The 25,385-nt window shown below is 37.6% G+C and overlaps 1 protein-coding gene across 1 annotated transcript in view; it reads left to right on the top strand.

The window, feature by feature from the left end:
- LOC114470780 (glutamate receptor 1-like) overlaps window positions 1-25,385 on the top strand; it is a 60,213-nt gene that overhangs the window by 18,862 nt on the left and 15,966 nt on the right. The window contains exons 9-10 of the mRNA XM_028459110.1: window positions 18,850-19,048; window positions 21,166-21,413. Of these exons, the coding sequence (XP_028314911.1) occupies window positions 18,850-19,048; window positions 21,166-21,413 (447 nt within the window). The remainder of the gene's footprint in view (window positions 1-18,849; window positions 19,049-21,165; window positions 21,414-25,385) is intronic.

Raw genomic sequence — 25,385 nt, forward strand, 5'->3', positions numbered from 1 at the left:
TGAGAGTACACTTCCGGGTCACGTACTTTGGCCAATCGGTAATGGAGAAAACGAATAAAGGTGTTTGTTTTCCGTTTTTGTTTTCCGTACCGAAGCAAAAGAGCTTGAATTTGAAAAACAAGGCATTTTCCGTTTTTTTTTTTTTTTTTTTTTTTCAACGAATGAACGAATGATACACGGATTGAGTGTTAACAGTGGAGACCAAAACAAACTTCTGAGCGGCTTTTTCAGTCTTTTGCTTTTCTTTTTGGAGTAGATGATATTTGATTCATTGATCAATGAGGCAATAACCCAGATTTTATTTAATAATAGAGAACTAGCATCTCAAATGTTTAAAACAACACATTTCAATTTGACCAAATACTAGGGCTGGGCAAAAAAATCGATTTAATCGGTTTATTGAATTTGGAGGTAAAAACGATTTTTATTTTGCAAATTTGAGTGAAATGTTATTATTTTATTTTATTTTTTTCCCACCACAGTTTTTTCGGACTTTTTTGCGTTCTATCCTTTTGGGTTACCATAACGCGATGTGAACCAGCCCCTTCTTTGTTTACATTTATTATTTTCTTCATTCGCACTTATATGCTGAGATGCTAAGGGAAGAGTTTTTTTTTATTATTTTTTATTTTAATGTTATATGTTATGAAATATGTAGTTATCGGATTTCTTAATCGGCAAATTTAAGCTACTGTAAAGTTGCTGTTGCACTTTTGCTTAAACCTGGGTTAAAGCCTGAAATTGTTGAATAACAGAGCCTCATTTACTTTTTGTTTTGGGTTTGTTCTTTGCATTTTAACTCTTGAGGACAATCACAGCAATAAAGTTGCACTGATTGGAAAAAAAAATCGAATCGAAATCTGATTTTTTTTTTTTTTTTAGGCAAAATCACCCAACCTTACCAAATAATGTACATTAGCTTACATGCATTTCAAAGTTTAGCGCTGCAAAAAAAAAAAAAAAAAAATTAAGGCAATTTTCTTTTGACTTTTACAAAATGCATTTTTGTTTCAACCTGAGTTATGAAAATAAAACCATATAAATACCCACAGACTTTGGGACTTCAGATAGCTGCTTACCAGTTCATGATGTAGTTACTAAGTCCCTACACCCACAGACAAGCCTTCACCTGACATTTATCGTTTTCTGCCTGGAGACTGCTGAGCTTTGTGTAGGAAGAAGCCTTTTGTTTGTATGTTTCTCTCCTACTGGCAGAAAATGAATCTGCTATTGATTTCCTCAGACGCCACACAAGGAGAGAGAGAGAGAGAGAATGTCATCATGTCTCCTCAAATTGTAAATGGCCTATTTTTTTGAGGAAGCATTTTGCGTGCATGTTTGCGTGTGCGTAACACTGCTGTGTGTGCTTTTGACCACACGTGTTCGTGCATATTTGTGGGTTATTTTGCATTTGTTATGCTCGGGGGGATTCATGGCTGATGCAAGACCTTTTACTGTCTGTGACTAAAAAAAAAACTGAAGAGATTACTCTTCTGCTCAAGGCAATGCATGTGTTTCCACCTCCAACTGTTTTACAGTGTCAGTTGTAGAGTTCAATTATTACTATTAATAGGGATGAACTTATTTAGAGTTGTATCTGCTTAGTAACAGCAAGACTGTTCATTTGTTTGTATTAATGGTGGCTTTCCTAACAGTGTTTCCTTATTGTCTCTAAGAAGATTAAACACGACTTTAGCTCTCACCTTTCTTATGACTGGAGTTAAAAAGCTTTTTTTTTGTATAAATAAGTCATTTCAAGTTGGGGTTAAATGTTTTTTTTGTATTTTAAGAGTTTTTTTTAAGTCACTTTTGCAGAAAACCTCCAAATCCAGTCGGACAGCGTGTGTGCACACAGTGTCACAATCAGCATGGTGGTGTCTGCGCCGCGTCTTAAAAACCAGTGCACCGAATGTTTCACCCTGCACGAATTCTGCCCCGAAGGAGACATCTTTCCCTTGAAAATTTAGGTGACCTAGTTGCTCTAGTTAGCACAGCCTGGATTCACACGCAGAAGTGCACGTTGCTGGATGCCCTGAAGCATTATGAGTTGTTCTGCTGGATTTAAAAAGACGTGTAATGCTGCTGCCCGTGTTTAGTCAGATGTAAGCACGACCACGTGTAGCCTTGCCAGTTCTGTTTTAGAGGAGAACACAGTGTAACACTGCACTTGGGATATTTTTTTTAAAAGCCAAAAAAAAATATTTAATGGTGTGGTTGTGAGTTTGTGTGTCTGTGATTTTGCCCCTGTCAGTTTGGATTGTGTGTAAATACACATACTGTATCTGAGTTTTTGAGTTATTTTTATGAAGGAGTGTTTGAAATGTGTTGGTTTGTTCCTCTTTTCATTTATTATCATCAATGCCCAACGTACGTATGCACATACAGTATGTACAGTATGTATGTATGAGCAGTGTTAGGCTGTAATGAAGAACTCAGCCCTATGGCCAAATTCTTTTTACTTAGTTGAATCCCTGAAGTGGAACATGTTAGGATAATTCAGAATGTTGTCCAGTGACTCATTATCAGTTATGATGTAAGATGCACCCCTTTATTCCCATCAACCAGCATTCATGATGACACTTTTTTTGTTCGAATTTCTTCTTTTAATAAAAAAAAAAAAAAAAAAAGAAAAAAAAGTCAATAGGTTTGGCAGACTTCGTACATTATTTTTGCCTGAATGCTCTTTTTAAAAATAAAAGTAAACTAACTATTTTATTAAAATAAAGATCACTGGAAATGTTTTTTTTTTTTTTTTTCTTTATTAGATTATCAAAGCATCTGATTGTCAGTTTTAATAATAATTCATTTTATCTAAAAGCGCCTTTCAGGAAACCCAAGGACACTTTACAATAAAAACAGAGTAAAAAAACAGAGTAAAAAAACAGAGTAAAAAAACAGAGTAAAAAAACAGAGTAAAAAAACAGAATAAAAAAACAGAATAAAAAAACAGAATAATAAAAACAGTACAATACATTAAAAACATTAAATACAGAGAAAAGAAAGGCAGTGGAGGTTGTGCGAGGCATATATTTACCTAAATACTGTACTTTAATCTCATTTTATTAGATTAATTAATCTCCTGTGGTCAATAACAATGGTGTCTTTAAGTGTTTAGTGCAAAATAACATTAATAAAGAGAGTTCCAGAGATACAATGCTGCATTAAATTTGGCTTTGCTTTATACACTTTGCATTTTCTTTCTAAGCTTGCTTTGGTAATCAATTGATGGAATCTGATATTTATTGATTAAATCAGGTATTGATTCATCTCCAGTTTAGTTTTTTTGTTTTTTGTTGCACAGAGAAGGACAGAAAACCATTGGCTGATAAAAAGTGCAGCTTCCAGTGACTCCAGCATAGAAACAGCAGGAGTGCAGGATGTGTGGCTGAATGAAATATTGCATCTAAGAGTGTAAAAAGACGACATGGTGTAGTTTTTCATAGATTTTTCTTGTTCAAATTAAACACTGGCCAACTAAATTTCATAGCTTTTTTTTGTGCAGAATTACTCATAGTGAGTTGAACGGCCTGAGAAGAATAAAGCCTGTTTAAAGTTAATGACATTTCAGAGCAGGTACATGTACTCATCTTCACGAGTGTGAACAAAATGTACTAAGTGCATTCTTCAGTGAGGAATGTCTATTTAATCAAAGTTAAAAGGCAAATGTACAAAACGATGACGATCCACTTTGTTCTGTATTAGCATCAACATGTTCCCTCATCCCTTTCTATTTGGATTGGTTCTATTGAAACAAAGCTCCTTTTGTCCAATGCCAAACACTTTTAAGTTGTACTTTCATCAACGTCTACAGAGGCTTTGCACGTGCGTGTGATCTCAGCTGTTTCTATTGCCTTGATTAATGCTATATGAGGCGTTAATTGGGTACAGTACCTCAACGTTTGTGTATTAGCTGCACTGCTTTGCCTGCTATTTATTCTCCATGAAACCTTGTTTACTGTGCTCTTTCCAAATGTCAGCGCTGTCAGTCAGCCACTCCAATAAGCCCCAGTCCACGCTGGTGGCTCCTCCTTGTGTTTATCTCTGCAGACAGGAGGGCTCTGAAAGTGTGAAACCCCCCAGTTTCACAAACAAACACACACCCACACACTCAATACATCAATTCCACTCCTACCACCACTTTAGAGACCTCTCCTGTCCGCTGCACTCCAGTTTTTCAGGTGTTCCATAAGGACTTTTTTGTTATATAGTGCAGCTCTGTCTCGTCACATGACCACAGGTAATAGGGTTCAAGCACACACACACACGCACACTGCATGTGCACACAATCATTTCATGCAGAGATGGGCAGAAAATGTGATTGTCTGATGCGAGGGCCACATTGTCAACATTTATGACGACATTAATTAGAATAATGACCAATATGAGCGTTAATACGGGAAAGAACAAAGGCTTTTCATTCATTAGGTTTTAATTAGTCAGGAGAACCACATTGAGATTAATAATCGTTTTTACAAGTGTGTCCTGGCAGCAGTACATAAAACACATTTACAGTGTCAAAATGTACTAAAATGTTCCTAAAACAAATAAATAGCACAGAAGACAAGTACATCAAAAACAACAAGCACAGTCACAGAGTTTTGTCTTTGTATAATCCTTTTGTGTGGGTGTCCTTGGTGCTTTTTGAGTTTCTAGACATTTTTTGTGTTTATTAATTCATTTTGCCAATTTTTTTGTCAATACGGCACATTTTTGTTGCCCTTTTGTGTGTGTTTTGAGTCAATATGTGTTTTTTTTGTGTTAGTGTTGTCATTTTGTGTAATTTTGTGCAATTTTGTTTGCATTTTGTGTGTATTTTGTTTTTTCAGTCAGTGGTTCTTTAGTGTGTCTTTATCATTTTGTGTACTTTTGTTGACATTTTGTGCGTTTTGCTGCTGCTTTCTGTGTTTTTAGAGTTTTGTGTGTTAGTTGGGCTTCATATAACTTCCAACTTCATGAGTTACAATTTTGTTTAGGGGGCCGCACAAAATTAGACAGAGGGCCGCATGTGGCCCCCGGGCCGCCAGTTGCCTGTCTTATTTAATGCTTAGGCACAACATTGCTAATGCAAAAAATCAGCCAATCAAATGGCAGCTAATGAGTGTATAAATAATGCCTGGCTTTTGTTTGATTACAGGATTAAAATGATGAAGAAAGACCATTTTTATGCCTTTGTTCTGTGATATAGTTGTGTGTTACAGAAGGGCTCTCTCAAGTATTATAGAGATTTTTGATTTAATAGTTTTTGTGTGCATATATTTACTTAGAATGGCCCAAAGTAGAGGAACTATCCAGTTTACAGCTGTTCTCTGAGGAAGTGGAGTTGATCCTATAGGTCTTCAGTACGGTGGCTGGGAAGTGTCAGGTGAGTGCATTTAAAGAAACGAACACAAATGCAAAAAGGTCACAACACGAATGCAAAATGGCCACAACGGAAGTGTTTCCGCAACGGAAGTGTTTCCGACGGACCAGTGTTACAGACGGACACGTTTCTGGCGGATGTTTTTAACTTGCCAGAACAGAGAAGAACAAGAAGAAGACATCGACACGCGTATGAAAGTAAGTGAAAGTTGATTAGGATACTCTAATATTTTTCATATCAAGCTATCAAATCATAATACCGGTCCATCGGAAACACTTCCGTTGCGAAAACACTTCCGTTGTGGCCATTTTGCATTTGTGTTGTGATGTTTTTGCATTTGTGTTCGTTTCTGTAAATGCATTCACCTGACACTTCCCAGCCACCGTACTTCAGAGAATGGCCACCCTGAATTAAGTTGATAGAAAAACAACTTGTTCCAACAACTTATTTAAAAGATTATCTCTGACAGCACACAATGTCAAACGTTGTTCTCTCACAAACTGCCATAAAAAAAAGGTGATTCAACTTTTGAGGTATGCTCAAGCTGCCTGAAATGATTTGACTATTCAATCATAATGTTTTTTCAGGAGGGAAAGATTTTTCTGTGGCTTTTTTTTTTGTCTTTATTTTTCCTTTCACAAACAAAAAATGAGAAACTGCAAAAAGAAAGCAATTTAAGTCTTACCTCCACACTGTTTTGAGTGTATTTATTTATACATGTAATGAGCTCAAACCAATTTCCATAGTCGATATAAAAGTTCAACAACTCCACTCGTCTTGTTCAGGGACACAAAGTTCTGCAAATATATGCAGCAGGCTTACTCAAGTACAAAATATAGACCCTGGATGAACCTACTCCACACAGAAAAGAAAAACGGTTTTCTCACCATTCCAGCAGCCCTTCCTTTACACAGATTGGACTGTGTATGACTCTGTCAGATTTGGTTATTTTGCAAACCAAACCAAAAGAAACAAAGAAATTCATCTTTTTGTAATTTTCCTAAAAAAAAAAAAAACAGACATTACCATGCGTCTCGTCACCTAATTTGGTAGGAAGTGATAGTTACTGTATCTTTGGGGCAGTGCACAACTTACCTTTTTTTTTTTTTTTTTTTTTTTTTTAATTGGAATAACACATGAAGGCAACTTTCTATCTTGCACAGAAGCAAACGGACAAACAAAAACAAGTGCAATCCAACAGGCTCAACACACAAAGGCCTTCAATACCTCAGAGTGACAGTTATACTCACTCATATCAGTCACTTACACATTTTTAGATGCAAAGAAGGGGTTTTAACAGTAATCACACATGCACAGTGCATGAATATAGTTGACTACAAACACATGTAACCTACCTAGACCCATGTACGCACTAACAGTGGTTTAACAGGAAGGATGTGCACTTTGATGCTTATTTGGCTCATCAACAAATCCCCTGTGTGCCAGCCAGTGAACCAAATAGATATCTGAGAAGCCCTATATAATAACAATCAAAGAGCACTATAGGGTGGATGCCCTTAAAGACACATGAGAGAGGGGGAGAGAGAGAGAGAACAAGTGGGATGACAAAAATCTCTCTCGGTTCAGCTGCACTGTTTGGAGAATTGAGTTTAATTCCATGGCAACGGCAGAGAGACATCGCAGCTTCTCTGCAAGTGTGAAACTCCTCTCGAGCAAACACGTACAACTCATCCTCTTTGTGTTGCTACACAGGACGGCTTAATGCACTGTGAGAGCCGTGCTATAGGTGTGTTGACGTTATTGGTTGTCAGTGGTGATGTAATCGTGTCTGGATTCACGTTTTCTTGCTGAGAATATTGCTTTTCCTATTCATGTGGGCGATATTAACTCCTGCCAGCTCAGACTCATCCTAGGTTACATACCTAATCAAATTTAAAATTCATTATAATTATGATGTAATTGTATTTGAAAAAAAATCTGTTCTGATCATAATTGAGTTGTAATTGACTTTGTAATTGAAATTGGCATGGAAATTAGAGAAAAACTGCATGAAAATTAAAACATTTTCTGAGATGAGGCTACCATAAGGTCCTAAAAAGTAGTTCAAATATGACAAGCACACTTATACTGGGGTGAAAATGGCATGAATAATGTGATAAACAACCAACTTTCAGAGATGAAGCTATATATAGTAAGGCATAGAAATGGAAAAAAAAAACTGAATATTTTTCTGAGATAAGGCTATCAAAAGGCATAAATATGAAAAAAAGAAATTTGGTCAAAACTGACCCGTTATCAATGAGAGATGCTAACAGAAAGCTAACACAAGAGGACATGTTGATGGGGTTATTTCAGGCTCAGTAATTGTGATTATTGAATTTGAACTTTAATATTTGGGAACATGAATGTAATTGACTTTCAGGGGAAAAATGATTGTTGTAATTGGAAAAAATGCCAGCCACCGTAATCATAATTTCATTGTAATTGAACATGGACAATTGAAGATGGATATGTAATTGAAAAATGTAATTGACCCCAACCCTGCTTGTAACCATTCATCACGTAACTACGGGCAGTAGTGTTATTTAGACTCTATTAATTCCTGTGTAATCATCACACAAGATAAAATGTGCACCATTTATTTTTATGGCTGCATAATAAAAAATAAAAAAAATGTAATAAACACTTTCAACTCATTTAAAGTCATCATGCTTGCGTCAAGATTTTCCACGGTGTAGTTGAATAGTCTAATTACGACTTGTGGTGTGTTTGCTTCAGGGTGGTAATATTACCATAATGTTCCCTTTTCAGCTCAATGGCATGGTAATGTTGACCTTTAGAGGGGGGTAGAGAGAGGGAGACAGAGATGCTCTATGAAATCATTATTTTTGCTCCAAGGTTAAGCATGCAGCTTTCTAAAATAATAAAAACCTCACAGTACCTTCAAACAAAGACCGAAGCAAACAAAAACTATAATAATGAACACCTGACTTTTCATGTACCCTCAGAGCACTTGTTTGCAATATGAAGAGAGATTGGTGCGTTGAAAAGTTGGGAACAAAATCCCCAAAATTGGACCAACGTTGTTTGCTGTCTTCTGTGCACTGAAAGCATCCCGTGTCGCACATCATAACAATCAGGCTTTCTGGCTCAGAGCTCATTTTACTTCCACAGCTGTAACTGGGGACCAGAGTTGCTCGCTTGCATGTACTTTCAGGAAGCACAGCGAGCCATGCGCAGTCCAAATGGCATTAAAAGGTAATCACAGTTATAAATACTTTAGTACAGTTAATTATCCTCACGTGTCTATCTTGTAATGTACAATTTTTAAGAGCTTGTGTTTTTTCGCTGAGGAGTCTATTGGGGATCAAGAGCTTAATGAAACATTTAAAACTCAACATTTACAAGCAACCCAAGCATCGTCAAGAAGGTGATAATTACCAAAGCTCCCTAATGTAAGTCAGTAGAATGAAAAGGTTTGTAAAGTAGTTTGAATGTATTCAGAATGCATTGACAATTTATTTTAGGCCTAAATTAAATGCAGAGTTTTTATTTTACTTACATGAATGAAGCAGGAAGTCGCCGTCTTCTGCTTGCTCTGCAAACATGTTGAATGATTCACCTCAATTATCAATGGCTGTATTTAATCTGAATCTCCACTTTTAGAATACAAATAATTTGCATACTGCTCAGAAAATGCTTTTAGTTTTGGAGAAATAACTTTACAACCTCATCTTTTTTTGGTTTTATGTTGATTCGGCGATGTTCACAACCTTATAGAAACTGCGTGGCTTTTTCAACCGACTTGGGTTGTTTTCATTGGAGTTGTGTTTGTTTCTGTACTTTTTGAACATTCAGCAGCCAATTAGTCTGTATACACTGTGTTTGCTGACACTTAAGATTCTGCTTCCACACAATGGGTTTATTATTATGTCTTTGTTTCCATTCTACTTTCCTGAAAGCAGATTACTCCCAGGTTCTGCTGTGCTGCTCCAAGTTCCTTTGTATCCTTTATAGTCAAGCTTAATAGATGGGACCAAGCATACAACCTCTTTCCTAAAATATGTAGTAATTTGAAAGCTGTGTCTACTAAATAAGTTTTAGTCATTTTTGCTTTTTAATACACAAACCATCGATACATCTTCTTGTGCTTATCTAAAGCCGAGTCCTCCAGCTCTTCTGTGGGAACCCCAACATGTTACCAGGCCAGCCGAGTGACTTTGTCCTGAGTATTCACCTGGGCCTCCTCCCATTGGGACATGCCAGGAACACCTCCCTATAAGGAGGCGGCTCGGGGGCAACCAGTACTTGACTTGGAGGAGCAGCGTCTCTACTCTGAGCTCCTTCTGCGGCACAGAGCTTCTCCCCCCAATTTCTAACGACTCGAACTTTGAGTCATCACTCAAAGTTCATGACCATGGGTGAGGGTAGGAACGTAGATTGGCCGGTAAATTGAAAGCGTTGCTTCTCAGCTTAGCACCTACTTCACCACAATGGACCAGTACGTAGATGGCGGTACTGCTGCCGCTGCACCACTCCCGTTACATCCCAAGATACTTAGATTCCTCCCCTTGAGGCATAAACAGTCCTCAGACAAACCACCTTTTTACAGAGATTTAAAAAAAAAAGAAAAAATTAGGTGTTGATTTTTATCCTGGTCACTTTACACTTGGCTGCAAACAGCCCCAATCCATGCTGAAGGTTCTGTTTTAACGGATCCAACAGGACAACATCATCTGCAAAGAGCAGAGATTATATTCTGTTCTCCTTAAACCAGACACCCTGCAGTCCTTGGCTGCACCTAGAAATTCTGTTCATAAAAATAATGAACAGAAGAAGTGAGAATGTTGCAGAGGCGTGTCTCATCGACCGCTGCTGCTCTGTAACCGAAAAGCTCAGGAACTTCCTTAATAAAGGCTCAAACATACTCGAGCGTACATCCTCAAAGCAAGAGTCCGCCAGGCCAATAAACTGCAAAGCTCAGATTTGACTACCACGCAAAGTTCTTTGCGTACTTCGTGTCACACAAAACACTGCTCTGCATTGTATCGACCTGCATTAAATGTAACACACCGACCTGCATTTCACCCGCCTGATGAATGAGAGATGAAGACGAGCTTAGAGAAGAGACTGGCAGACGAGCTACGAAAGTACCTTTAAAACACGTCCCAGGAGTACAAGAACTACAGAGAAGCACTAAGGATTGTTGGAAATGTAGGATTTGAATGGAAACTATGCCTGAGTCTGCCCGAGTATGTTTGAGCCTTAACCATAACCACTCAACCAACCAGACTCTCAGGAGTCTGGTTGGTTGAGTGGCAGCCAGATAAACAAACATTTTGTTCCTTCTAACGTTTGTCTAAAGATTCACATACATACAGCATTTCCTTTATCAATTAAACCTTCACTATTGCCTTATCTATTATAATGTTGCTATTACAGGCTCAATTTTTACACTCATTAAAGTCATTAGTCATTGCTAATTAGTATATCAAAAAGAGGAGGCCAGCCTGGGGAATTCTAATGAGAGTTTAGCACTACAGCAGATTCCTGGGAAGATGTGGGTGGAGATCATGTAGCTGGAGATCTGAGCTGGTCTTTTGTGCAGTGCTTCATATTCATGATGATGAAATGAGTTGAAGTTAAATGGTATACAAATCATATGATAGCTTTACTGTGGGGATAGACTTTATGTAGAACAATTCTCAGCTACTGTAATACCTGTCTGCAAACATCCGATTGGCTTCCTGCTTAATGATCTCATTTCCTTTTGTCACACGCTCTTTATCTGTGACTCATTCTGTGTGTCTATAATATATTTACTTCTTGGCTGTTTTTTGTGTCTTTAGTGTTTCTGGGGTTTTCTTGAGTTTCATCATTTGGTATCAATGTTAAATGTTCTGAGTGAGAATATTGTCTCTCGTTCATTATCTGTGTCCTTGTAATTCTGTAGTTTTTTTTTTTTTTTTCTTTTTGCATTCACACAGTATGAGTATGTTTTCATGCCGAGTTCTGCTTTTACCTGCATCCAGAGCATTTAAAAAACACAAGATAGTGCCAACTCAAATTTATGAAACATTGACTTCAACAAGTGGGATATTTTTAATGAAAATGGAAATTACAAAAAAAAAACCAATCATATTATTGATCACCGTATAGTTAAGTTCAAGATACTAAAACAAACGATAGCGTTAGTTTTTACACCTTTACACAATTGGAATTTCTAAGTACTTCATAAACAGTCTGTGGAATATAGACATGTGAATAATAGAACACAACTAGAATGTACCTCCGCCACGCCATAGCAGTCATCCATATTGCATTGTCACCAAAATATTTCAGAGATAATGAGTAAAATTCATAGCTGAGGTTTTCTTCCACATCCGGATAAAAGTTGATGTGGTGTGATCGAGGAACCAACCCTACACCTGAGTCAAATTTAATTACGGCCGAAATGTGAATTTTTGAAATTTTGCCACTGATGAGAGATAAGGGTTTTTTTTTTTTTTTCTGAATTCTTAAAACGTATCCAAAATCTACGGTAATCACCACCTGTTCCATATCCCATTTCAGATATTTCCTGAACACCAATCAAAATCCGTCCATTAGTTTTTAAATTAGACTGTTCATAGACAAATAACTACTGGTAAATAAAGAAATACCGTAAATAAATGCAGGCAAAACATAACCTGCTTGGCACAGGTAAAAATGCTAAAAATGTCCTTTTCACCCTCCTCTGTCGTCATTCATCAGCTTTGTCTAGGTTAGGCTAAGGCAGATTTAAACAATTAAAATGTGAGCTGACCTGGGTGGGATATTTAAAAAGAACCAGGCTTACGGGTTAAAACCTGGTTTACCCAAGCTGCCCCTGCCCACGCTGGCTTTTCCTATTTCATCAAACTCTTCTCAGCTTAAAGAGCAGCGATTCAGCCAAGCCAGCTGTCACTCTTCAATTTATGGACTTCTGCAGCAGACCAATGAGGTTGATCACAGATTTACTGTTCAGAGACGTGAGGATGCATGCTCCGCAGCTTTTACTGTGAGTAAACAGCCAATGGAAACCAATGCTGAGACAAAGAAGACGAGATGTTATTTGTTACTGAGCAGCGAGCGAGAAGAGGTTAAAAAAGGTACAGGCACATTAAGGAAGCCGTGGTTTTAAAAGTGGTAAATGGTTAAAGTTGGTGTTATTTAGTCAGTTTATCACAGAGAACAGCTAAAGCATGTATATAGACACTGATCTACTATGTGTGTTTGCTGAATGGACACGCTGCGGCAAACAGAGGCACATATCCATATTTAGGCATATTACTGAACACTGGAGAATGTGATCAACTACTGAAAAAGTACGGTACGATGTTTGATCAATTGGTAAACTAATAAACAAGATTATTTAATATAAAATACAACGCCTACAAAACTGAAATAGTCTTAAAGGGGACATATCATGCTAAATCCACTTTTTTTAGCCCTTAAATGCATTTTGTTGTATATTTAGAGTGTTTAGAAGTACAGAAAAAATCAAATTAGTCTCTTCAGGTGCTCCGTAGATATCTTTATATTCTGTTTTGGTCATATTTTTCAATCTGTTTCGATTTTTCTATTCTCTATTACGTTTTTTGAACTATTACATCACAGTATTTGCAGCGGAACTGCCAAATTAAGACATCGACTCCAGGCCCAACACTTCGAGCAATTCGCCATTTTTATTTCTCGCTTTTATTTTGTAGTCCAAGCTCAAGGATGCAGAAGTTACGAGAGGATAAGTCAAAATGTTTGGTTGTTGGATGTAGTAACCCACACGCTTCATTACAACGTCTCCCAGCATCAGAACCTTTTCAAAGTGCCTGGTTGAGTTTTATTTTTCACGGAAATGTACCCACATCTGTGGGTAAGGTCATTTTTGTGTGCGCGAAGCACTTCAAGGATGACTGCTTCTGCAACCTCTGCCAGTATAAAGAAGGGTTTGTCAAAGACTTTGTCTGATTGAGGGTTCAATTCCTTCTATCTTTGGAGACGATGAACAGAGCACTTCGGTAAGCTGTAAATAACGCTAAAAAGTGTGATGATAAGACGTCCCTGTCATTGTTTTGTTAGCATTAGCAGTTGCTTAGCAGTTGCACCGTCTTCAGACTTATGTTAGCGCTGTGTGCTCATTTTAGATCCTTGATGATATGGCCTACGTGATTTAATTAAAGTCTAAAGTTTTCATTAGTCATTTCATTTTGCCATTTTTGTCTTTGAAAAGACTGTATTAAAATGCATTTCGTGATGTTAGCTTGGCGCTAGCGTTAGCTCGGTGCTAGTGTTAGGGTTCTGCAGGTTCATCATCTTCATTTTCATCTCGCTCCGCTGGGTCAGACTCTGGCTCGAACATGTAAGGCTGGATGGACAAGTCTTCTGTTGTTGACATTTTGTAAATAACCTCTGAATAAAAAGTTTATGCGCCACTACATAGCCGTATCTCTTCTATCAAACTACAAAAATGGCCGAGCAGGGTGGAGTTGAACCGAGAGGGGGCGGGGTATGGAGTGTCTCATTTGCATTTAAAAAGACCGCACCAAAACGAGTTGCTCTCAGAAGCACATCAGAAAAGGGGTCTGTGGAGCTATAATAATGAGGAATTCAATTTGAAAGAAGCCTTAAAGTATAGAATAAAGAATGGGACATACAGTGCTGCTGTGTGCTGTGTTGAAAGCGTCAAAAGCGGCATGTGTACATTCACAATACATGGTGGACGCACTTCTAGGGAGCGTCGGAGGTCCCGCTGCGCATCCCGTGCCTCCTGTGAGGCGCGTTTTGAAGCTTTTCGCGCAGCGGACGCTTTTGACGTGCGTTCGGCACCTCCAACGCGGCCGACGCTGGAGTTGGGATTGTTGAACTATTGGGGCATATCACGGTGCGTCGACCAATCAGGAGCGTTCCCTACGTGATGTATTCAGAATAATGAGAAGAACAAAAACACTAACCAGAGACAGATGGACAGACTCATCTGCTGGAATAGAGCGCCTGTAGTTGGTGTCCTGGTAGGAGATACGAGCACCGATGCCGGTCAGCAGGTCATCAAACTGGGCACAGGAGAGACGGAAGTAGCTCTGAAAGCGACTCTCGTCCGAGCGCAGCTCTGGTGAATCCAGAAACCAAGCCACTTTCTGGATGATGTAGAGATGATGAACAGGACTTTATTCTCCATTCAACAACACTTCTCTATAGCCCTCTAACATCACAGTGCACACACTGAGTCACACTAAAATACATCCGTCCATAAACACCGCCTTCTCATTACAATAATGTTCCCCACCATATCACAGTCACTGGTTGAATTACGAACGTAACTGATCGCCACAAAATCATCCATTGTACAGTATGAACACCACCAGCAACAGAGAAGCCCCTCCCCTCGATGCGCGTCTCGAGCATCTTCAACGCTGGTGACAAGGGGTCTGCATTCAATGAGCACAAGCGTCCAACTACGCATGTAAGGAATGATTTTGACGCCCAAACCACATTTGGTGTGAACGTACCATAAAGCAGTAGAATTGAGCATCAAACATGTTCTCCATAGGTGAAATCAGCCTGGCCATTAGTAGGTAGAGAGGGATACTGGTGAGCTTCCACTTCACCCACTGACAAATCCTGCTGTTTGCAGGAATACATTATAGGAGGGGTGAATAGGGTAACTGATTGATCATTGCCTTGACAAGACAATATTATTACACATTTCTTAGTGTGGAAAAAACTGCTTAGTTATTGTTTTTATCTATGCTCTCAGGTTGGTTTTAGAAGTGGAAAGGAGGATAAGAGGAAACAAAGACAAACAGGTCTGTGTTTGTCAGTTCCTCTGCTAAAAACACACACACACACACACACACACACAATGGGGTTTTCTTCTTTCTGACCCTGTTTTTTCTCTTTAACAAATAACCCATCCCCTACAAACAAACAAATCTGCATGAGTGCGCAAATCCTTGAATTCATGAGTGAGGGCGCTGAGGTGTAGGTCATTGTTGTTTTGGCCCAAACAAACCTCTGTCAGACCCCTCCCCACAAGTCACCAGGAGACAGACAGGGAGCAGAGTGGTGTGGATGGAGAGGAAAGGAGGAGTGGAAGGATGTTCAACTAAGCAGAAAGGATGAGACAGCTGTTTACTGCCATCTCTAGAGGCCAGCAGTTGTCAGAACTGAGAAGTTTGCACGCCTCTGGTGGTAAAACCCAAACCTCTGTTCATACGCGCGTTTGCAGCTTCAGCCAAATTAATTTTGTTTTTTGGTGTTGTATTCAATGCTTTTTATTTAATGCTATTTTAATAAATTGCAATAACTAGTATAAAGAATTAAAAAAAAACTGGTCATTGCTCACTGTATATAATACAGCAGAAATTGTGATTAGCAAAATACACTAAACATTTTAATGGAACTACAATGGCCACATTTACATGGGAGCTTTAATTCCTCTTTAACCTGACCTTGTAAACACATAATTCCCAATGCTAATTTAATTCCAAATGAAAGTTAATTCCGAGGTTAGGTGGCTGGTTTATTTTCCGTTTTTAATTCAGAATTAGGTAATTCATCTTTCTTGTAAACACTTCACTTGCCTAATTCTGCTTTAAGTTCATTCTTGTTGTTCTGTGCTTGTGAGACTTGCGGCGATGACACGCGGGTGATGACAGAATCCAAGATGGCGGCGGCCCGGGCTCCGGCCTAGGCTATTTAATAAGAGCCTTAAAATACATGGATATAATGAAAAGAGTGCATGGACGGAGGCATAAACATGCAGACTTTCACACGAACTTATTAAACACACACGGACCTCGGTAAACGCGGTAAATGGAACAGGCTTCACTGGACGGCTGGCACTAGGACCCGTAGGTGAAGTAAATGCGTCCCCGTAATGCATTCACAGGCTGTTGTATCACCAGTTTATCATTTTACCTGTTGTTAGAGATAATATCTTTACCAGGGAGCAACTATTTATTCCTGGCGATTGTTTTCCAGACATTTACTGGGCTTTTTACCGTTGATTAGTTCCTATCTCTCTTCCGCTCCGCAGTCCAAACTGAAACCGTGTGTTATTGTTGAGCTGCTGCTTCAAAACTAAATCAAAATAAAGGTGAAAACAGTTCTCATGTGTGGTTGTCTGTGTTATAGCTGACAGTTGTGTGATAGACATGATTGACGTGATACGTCACGTTCTCCCCCTGTCCAATCAGAACCTTCCCAACCCTCAGACCTAAAGCGGAATTATCTAAAGCCGAACAAACCAGTTTTCCATGTAAACCTCGTTCAGGAATGACCATTTCCATGTAAACACGAAGCAGAACACTGCGAATGATTTAATTCAGAATTATCTATTCCGAATTAAAAAACATCATGTAACCGTGGCCTCTAAAGTTTGAAAGTTCGGCTTCAGTTCTGTGCATTTTTAAGTTTTGCTCAGTAGATGATAACAGAAAAGATATTTGACTAAATGAAACGTTAATAAATAACTTCTACTCAATAAAGGTTTAGCCGGATAATTTGAAGGGGAATTAGGGGAATTGGATGACACAAAGTTATTGCAAACCACAAAATGTAAATTATTGACTTTTTTAATGAAATTACAATACATTATTTTAAGCTTAAAAAACATTTTTTTTTTAAAAAAGTCAAAAAATTCATACTTTGCTGCCAGATTTAACACAGATGAGTCAATCACTCTCTAGAAACAATATATCACCTAGAAAACATGTTGCATTTCTTTCACCTAGTGAAGAAGTCCAAACACACACACACTGACATACGCACACACACACAAACGCACCCTGCAGACAGCTCTGCATTCCCCCGACTGATTTTCAAAGGCTTCTGTATTTTTCCAGTGTTTGCTCTTCACTTTCTCCCTGGCTGCTCTTTCATCATCCACCCGTCATCTGAAAAGCATCTTAAATGATTCTGTTTTAGCGTATCCCCTTTCCTCCATGTTTAATCTCGCCTTGATGTTCAGGCTCCATTTGGCTTGACAGTACAAAGGTGAAGCATAAAAGCTCTTTTTGTTTCAGATTTGTGTCATTTTCATTGCGTAAGCTAGACTGCTCTTTGCTTCAGTGCTTTTTTTTGTTTTGGGGGGGGGGTCGACATGTAACGCTACAAGATATCTGCTGTTGCTGCTCAACCGCTGAAAGAAAAAAACCTTAGAGAGGAAATGAAGGGGGTTAGACTATTGCCTGCCTTTATGATACGTTATATTTATGTTTACTTTGGTGATGCACAGAAAAGATGAGGTGATATTCGTTCATAGATGATGTTGATTTGTTTATGAAAATTATTACTATAGAGCGGTGTTTTTCAAATGGGGGTACGTGTACCCCTAGAAGTACGCAGTGGCACTAAAAAGAGCGAGATAAAGAGGAAAATTAACAATTAAATGATCAGTCTTGGTCCCACCCAAGACGTGAGATAACCAGAAATGATACAAACTATAGAAATAAATCTATTCACGAGCCACTAAATCAGTGTTTTTAAACCTTGGGATCGGGACCCTTTTTGGGGTCGCCTGGAGTTTAAATGGGGTTGCCTGAAATGTCTGAAAAATTAAGAGAGTTTTGAATTTTTTAAATTATCATTATTTTTTTTACTAAAACAACACACAATCTTAAACAACTGTATTTCTATAATTTCATTTTGTGAAATATAAATCTATTTCAACTAAAATGCAGTCAAAAAAAAAATATATATATATATATATATACACCTGAGCTCAAACATGATCAAAAACTAATTCTAGAACAAAATGTCTTTGGGTTCAGCAGAAATTCTTGATTTCAAAATGGGGATTAGGGGTGTCCTGATCCGATATTGATATCGGATATCGGTCCGATATCAGCCAGAAAACGAATATGGAATTTTCTAAAATCTGAAATGGATTTATTTTTTCAATATCTTCATATTTATTTTTTTAATTTCTTCTATTCAATCATATAATATTCTTATTCTAAAAGATTAATTATATGTAATTCATTGGTTTATAATAAATTGGTCTGTTTTTAATAATCAAGCCTTTTTAACATTCCGCACTCATAAATAAATAATAAAAGTATGTATGATTAGTGCTGATATCTTATTCTATCAATATCGGTATCGACCATTATTCAAGGGTACAATATTGGTATTGTATCGGAAGTTAAAAAGTTGTATCGGGACATCTCTAATGGAAACCACTGCACTAAATACTGTTTCTTTCCATACTGTTTTCACTCGTTCATTCCATCATTATGCTCTATTGTTGCTTTTAAATAGTTTTTTAGGCAAAATGTTACAGTCGGACAAAGGGGGGTGCTTGGACTCAGAAATAAAAAAAAGGGGATACTTGAGCCACAAAATGCTGAGAACCAAGATTTAAGCTGAATTTGTATCATTGGTCTGTGTATTACTTTTGATTGATATTTATTTCTGTGGTCAATTTAATTTGACATGTTTCTAATAGTTTTTACTGTACATGTCTGTAACTGCAACGCAGTCAAAAGCTCCCTGTTTCCCTTTCCTTTCAGCTCTCTGTCAGGCCGCATCGTAGGAGGTGTTTGGTGGTTCTTCACTCTTATCATCATCTCGTCCTATACTGCCAACCTGGCCGCTTTCCTGACAGTAGAGAGGATGGTGTCTCCTATAGAGAGCGCTGAGGACTTGGCCAAGCAGACAGAGATCGCTTATGGGACGTTGGATGCCGGTTCCACCAAAGAGTTCTTCAGGGTGAGGAGGAGAACGTTTGCTCCACTGATTATTCTAAAATGCAAAGATCATCATCATTTTATTCCTCAATTCAAATTTATTCTGATTGGCTGTGATTATCATGCAGCACTGATGCAGCGCTCTTTCTGCTCTGTGGCATTATTTAAAAGTGTAGTTGCATGTAAAGTAATATTTTAATAACAATGTAATAATGTTTTTTTTTGCTTAAAATTAAATAAATAACTAAAATGTTTTTACAATTTATCCACACTGCCCTTCAAAGTTTAAATAAATGGATGAATTGAGTTCTTTTTCACCTGAGTAAAACGAGACTAACACTAAATGCAAAAAAGGCAGGATCTATCTATCTATAAACAAAATGCATGATAATTTTATCAAACATTAGGAATTCCACAAAGATGCTCTTAAAGACTCAAACCAGCCAGAACTCATTTCTATAATCTAATTTGTGGTAGGATGAAGTTAGCGTGAAGGGACGGGAACATCATTAGCAAAGGCAATTTGACATCATTTTGTGTAATTGTTTTATGAAAAGTTTCACAATATTAGAAAAAGTTTTTTCCAAAGTTTGAGATTAAGATTGACGTTCATCCCATGTGATATAAGCATGTGTGCCCCTGCAAATATTGGCGTTTCATTGAGTTTTTGAATGTGGAGAAACTTAGATATCTGCAACTGAAATATTTAGTTATTTACACAAATATTCATCATTTCTCTGTCATTTTTACTTTTTCATGTAAAGCAAATTGGATGCTGTAAAGGGCTGAATGTACCCTAAAGGGATACATTTTAGTTTTTTTACGTGCTCACCTTTAAAATTAAAGACGAGTGACGATGCTTTTAAAAATTGACTCCAAAATTGGCTAAAATCATGTTTATAGTTTTACCTGGTTTCTTGTTTGCCCTATAACTGTTTCTAATTAACTTTGAATATTGCTTTTCTTTTATTGTTGTAATGTTTTTTACAGTGCATATTTTCTCCTTACTTTTGTGTTTTCTGTTATTTTTAACCTTTTAAAAGCCTCCTGTGGACAAGTGTTGTGTATTAGCACCCGTGCTAACACACTTAAAACAGTGCATCTGGGTCACTAATGTAACTGTGATGTCCACATCAAATAAACAAATAAATTTAAAAAAAATTGTTATATGCTAGTGTGTAAATCCTATACGTGCTTGTGAAAAATAATAATAATAATAATAATAATAATAATAATAATAATGGCTTGGATTTATATAGAGCTTTTTTCGAGGAGACCCAAAGTGCGTGACAGAAACCATTATTCATTCACACCAGTCACTCACGTTAGTCATACCAGCGGTAGTAAGCTACAAAGTAGCCACAGCTGCCCTGGGGAATACTGACAGAGGCGTGGCTGCCATTTCACGCCTGACCACCACCAACATTCATGCACAATTCCATACGTGGCAATGTGGGTAAAGTGCCTTGCCCAAGGACACAACATTGACTTGAATAGACCACTGAGCCACGGTGTGTAACATACACATGTAAACAGGTTTTACTAGGGGTGTAAATCACCTGTGTCATTCCGATACGATATCGATTATCAGAACAACGATTCGATATTTGCCAATGTCATAAAGCCTGCCACGATACAATTTTGATTTGTTTTGAATTAGAGGCCTGCGATTACTATCAGACAATATTCTGGAGGGTTTTTTTTTACACATTAAAGAATAAAAACACAATATTGATGCATTTTGAGAATTTAGTTGTTTAAGGCACCTACATGAAAAACATTATTTGAAAAACAATTTTTCTCACCAACAAACGTTTGGTGTTTAAACAAAAAAAATAAAAGCGGATGGCAAAATGGCGATGGATATCGATTTTTTTATACTTTAGATCAATTTGACTAAATCATTGATTAATCGATCTAGTTTTATGCAAGCGCGCAAACACGTAGATATAGTCGGTTACATGGAGTTTACACCGGTGTTGTCGGCTGTGTTTGACCACGTGCACAACGTCACGGTGAAATCACAGAATCTGATGGGTCGTACATTTCTGTGCAACACAATAGTATGACTTTGATAATGATGAGACTATAATTCTCTTTGCTCTTTTTCCCACTCTCGTATTCCCATCTGACTACCAGAGGTCAAAGATCGCCGTGTTTGAGAAGATGTGGTCCTACATGAAAGCTGCTGACCCGTCCGTCTTTGTCAGAACCACAGACGAAGGTGTAATGAGAGTAAGGAAGTCCAAGGGCAAGTATGCCTACCTGCTGGAGTCGACCATGAATGAGTACATTGAACAGAGGAAGCCATGTGACACCATGAAGGTGGGAGGAAACCTGGACTCAAAAGGTTATGGAATAGCCACACCCAAGGGCTCTCCTCTCAGGTAAACCTCTGACTCAGCAGATTATTACACATCTTGTGCATAAACATCTTTAAGTTGTTCATGATCATCAACTTTTTTTTTGTTCCCCCTTTGTGAACATCGACTGTATATAATCTTGAAACATTTGGAAGATTTTTGTGTTTTCCAGTCAACTTGTTCCCCATAAATCATAATGACACATTATTATTATTTGTTTGACTTCCAATGAATGTGTTCAGTTTTAAAAAGTTATATATATTCATACTTTATTTTCACCATCATGTTGATTTGTGTTCTTGATCGTTTTCATCCAAAAAGAAAATGTTCTGCAAACATATACATCTGTCTACGCAGTCTATCTATAGGTAGTATGTGAGCCCTTGCTGATGTGAAAAGCATGTTTTTAAATTACACTAAGCCAGTGGTTCCCAAACTGGGGTACAGGAGCACATTGCAGGAGGTGCAGTTGTCCCTCGCTATATTGCGCTTCGCTGATTATTTTACAGTGCAATTTTTCATGCATTTTACATTGCATTTTTTTTTACACCTTTAAAACATGCATAATAATTGTAAAAAAATAAATCTGACTACTTTGCGGATTTTGCCTATTGTGGGTTATTTTTAGAACGGAACCCCCGCAATAAACGAGGGACTACTGTACTCGGAAAGATTTAACAATTCATTTAAAAAATAATCGGGAAAATTTTTCTCGTTTTTTTTTTTTTTTTTTGCCAATTTTTGACAAATTCACCACAAACTAACAGTATTATTGCTCAATAAAATAAAATATTTTCATGTCATTTATTGAAACAGGATTATTTTATGCTGTCGATGCCATTTTATCACACTTCTGACAATCGGAGAATAATTAGCTACATTTTCCATAGGAGACCGTATTTCCTTACTAAGTAGTAATAACATAAAAGTTTTTTTTTTTTTTTATTTATTTTTCTGTTAATTCCTCTTTAAATTACACTCCTTGTTTTGAATTTGTATTGAACCAATGATCGAGACAAGGGTACTTCTGATAGGAAGAGGGGGGTACACATGATTTCACAAAAATGATTGGGAACCACTGCACTAAGTCTTACATTTTTGTCACAAAAACACAGAGTATCAAACCCAGAGGCTCCACAATATAAATATACATCTTTTAATATCCCAACTTGCTGCGTGCGTAAGCACTTTGGCCGGGGCTCACACCTTCCAATGTGAAGTGAACAGAATTGAATTAATTGTCGGCACAGTTGATGTAATAATGTGTAATTCATGCTGAATGTACTTCCGCCATCGATGCCCAAGAGCAGCAGCTGTCATTTCACATTACATTAACACCTTAACTAACTTCCCATTCCAATTGCTCCGGCAAGTGCAGAGAGAGTGCAGAAGCGGGTGGCATCCAAAGCTTTTTAATGTATCACTAATAGGCTTCATGTGTTTTAATGAAAAGCGCCATATGGGAAGATTTTTTTTTTTATTTTTTTTTTTTTTCAACACCTCGTTGATTCATTTAAAGTTTAACCCTGGTTGACAGCTAGAGGTCATTTAACTGACAAGAACTGTTTCCCGAAACCCTCATTCATATGCTCTTTTCTACAAATTGTACAAATTACCTTCCATCCATCAAGTAAAAGCTGTGTCAGTGATAAGAAGTGGTGGAATTAATTCTGTCCGTAACCTCTAATGGATCTAAAACTGTAAATCAGTAACAGTGAAAGAAACCAAGGATGGCCCCCATTATCGCCCTCTCTCTGTGTTCAGTTTGACCTGTTTGACGCATGGTATTCTCAGCTTGTTACAGTCATTCACATATGTCTGAGAGGGAGCAGATAAACACTCCTGACTGGATGAGTGCGTTCAATTTGTTCTTTTAATCATGGAAAGAAGAACAAAAAAGAGCTAACATTGCAGTTCTTTCACATTTCAACATATGGGAATGACACCATTGAGAACAATCACACCTGCAATGCATTGCTAATGAACCAGTGCGAGCACTGTGTAGAAAAATATGGCTGTACTCAGCTGTTCTTTTTTTATGTCACATTTCTAAATTTCTCAAATTTGTTACCAGGGGTGAGTATTGGCAAGGATGTTGCAATGCAATATGTATCACGATACTTGGGTCGCGATACGATATCGCGATATTCTACCCAGTTAATATCAATGTTAAACATAGAGATGAAAAAATCAGGTTGCTGCATATGTTCATCATAAGATATTGATCATTCAGAGGACAAATTGAGTCAAAACTATTTGCTTCAAAACATCCTATTTATTATTTATTACTAGTGTTTTTTTGCACATTTTCACTGAAAAAAAGAAAATGCAGTGTTACATACTGTTAGGGGCCAAGCAGTGAGGCAAGGAGACAAAAGCTTTAAATTTCAAAAAAAGGTGCTTTATTGGCCACAGACAAACACAGGCCAATAAAAGAGGTCAACATAATGTAACATTTTTAAGATAGAATGTGCAAAGAGAACTGACACAAACAAACTGACCTCCTCAAATGAGACAGGAGTCGACTTAAATACAGCTTGGACCATATACCAAATATAAATAAGCAGAAACACAGGGGATAAACAACCAAAACTAATGGACAAACACAGCCCCCTTAACCCCAGTCCCCCTCTGCAATGGTCTGGTCCACTTAAGGCCGCCTCCAGCTCTCTCCAGGCCAGCCCCTCGCCACCTCTCTGTTCTTCTTAAAGGGACAGAGAACAATGTCAGTGTCAATCATCAAATGATTTAGTAGTTGTTACCTCTGTGTGGCCCGGCCATCACACACACACACTGTCATCATGAAACAAAGTGCAACAAGTTTCTTTTCACTGAAACTACTGTGTAGAAGTCTCAAAGTAACCATGACAACATGATGACGGCATTGGAACAACTGTAAGTGAGGACGTTAAGGATAAATCACCCTGAGTTACTGACAATGCACAAATAAAATAAAAAATAATTTCTCCTATTGTGTCAGTTTAAACACTGACCTGAACAGATTATATGAAAATAAAATGCCTGTGCATACATAAATATTGCAGGCATTACACACTGCCATCATAAAATAAAGTAAAGAAATATTGCACAAATACAATAAAATATGACTTTAAAAAATTATATTTTTTTCTTTTTTTAATTAAAAAAAAAATCTATTTTTTTAAATTAAAAAATTGATTTAAAATTGGCACCCAAAAAATCGCGATATATCATGAAATCAATTTTTTTTTCACGCCCCTAATCGTTACCACAAAGTTAGTGAATCTAGCTTTGATCTTGAACTCCATGTGAAGAATGATGGAGGTAAAATATAAATTTAACCATTGTTTTTCATAATAAAAGTATTTCTCCCACTTTTTAGTGTGTGATGGAGTTAGCGCTGCACAGAATAGGTTATACTTATAGGTTTGAACCCCAATCTTTCGAAGCATAGTTTTATTTTATTGTGGGGCTTCAACATAAGTGTCCACTTGCAGCCAAAAGACATGGAGTTTGGTCATTACAATCTTGGATTTGAATCATTGTTGTAAATGTGTGCTTACTGCATAGACTGGAGACCAGCCCAGGGTGTACCCCATTTTGTGCCCTGTGTTAACTGGGCTAGTCTCCGTTGTCTGCCCAAGCCCCCTAGAGCAGGATTTTTTATAGATTTATAGATAAATTAATAAATTAATAATCTTCTGTACCTGCTTCATCATGTGCAGGGTCACAATGAGTTAAAAGAGCTGTATGAACGTGGTTAACACGTAAAGACATCACAGTCACACACCAATAGACGCCAATTATGTTGAGAGGAAAAACCCAAGCAACCCTGGAGAGAACATGCAAAGTGCACATACATTCTGGGCAATGCAGGTTTGATTGATCAACTTTGAAACTCACAAGATTTGTACGTTTTTTACATTTGACAGGATTGTCTTCTGAGAGCACGTTCTGCCCCATCGTTTTTAATCTTTCTTTGAACTTTTTCCAATTCTTCCTTCATGTGCACACTTA

The sequence above is a fragment of the Gouania willdenowi genome, chromosome 10 (assembly GCF_900634775.1).
Source record: "Gouania willdenowi chromosome 10, fGouWil2.1, whole genome shotgun sequence".
Taxonomy (NCBI): Eukaryota; Metazoa; Chordata; class Actinopteri; order Blenniiformes; family Gobiesocidae; genus Gouania; species Gouania willdenowi.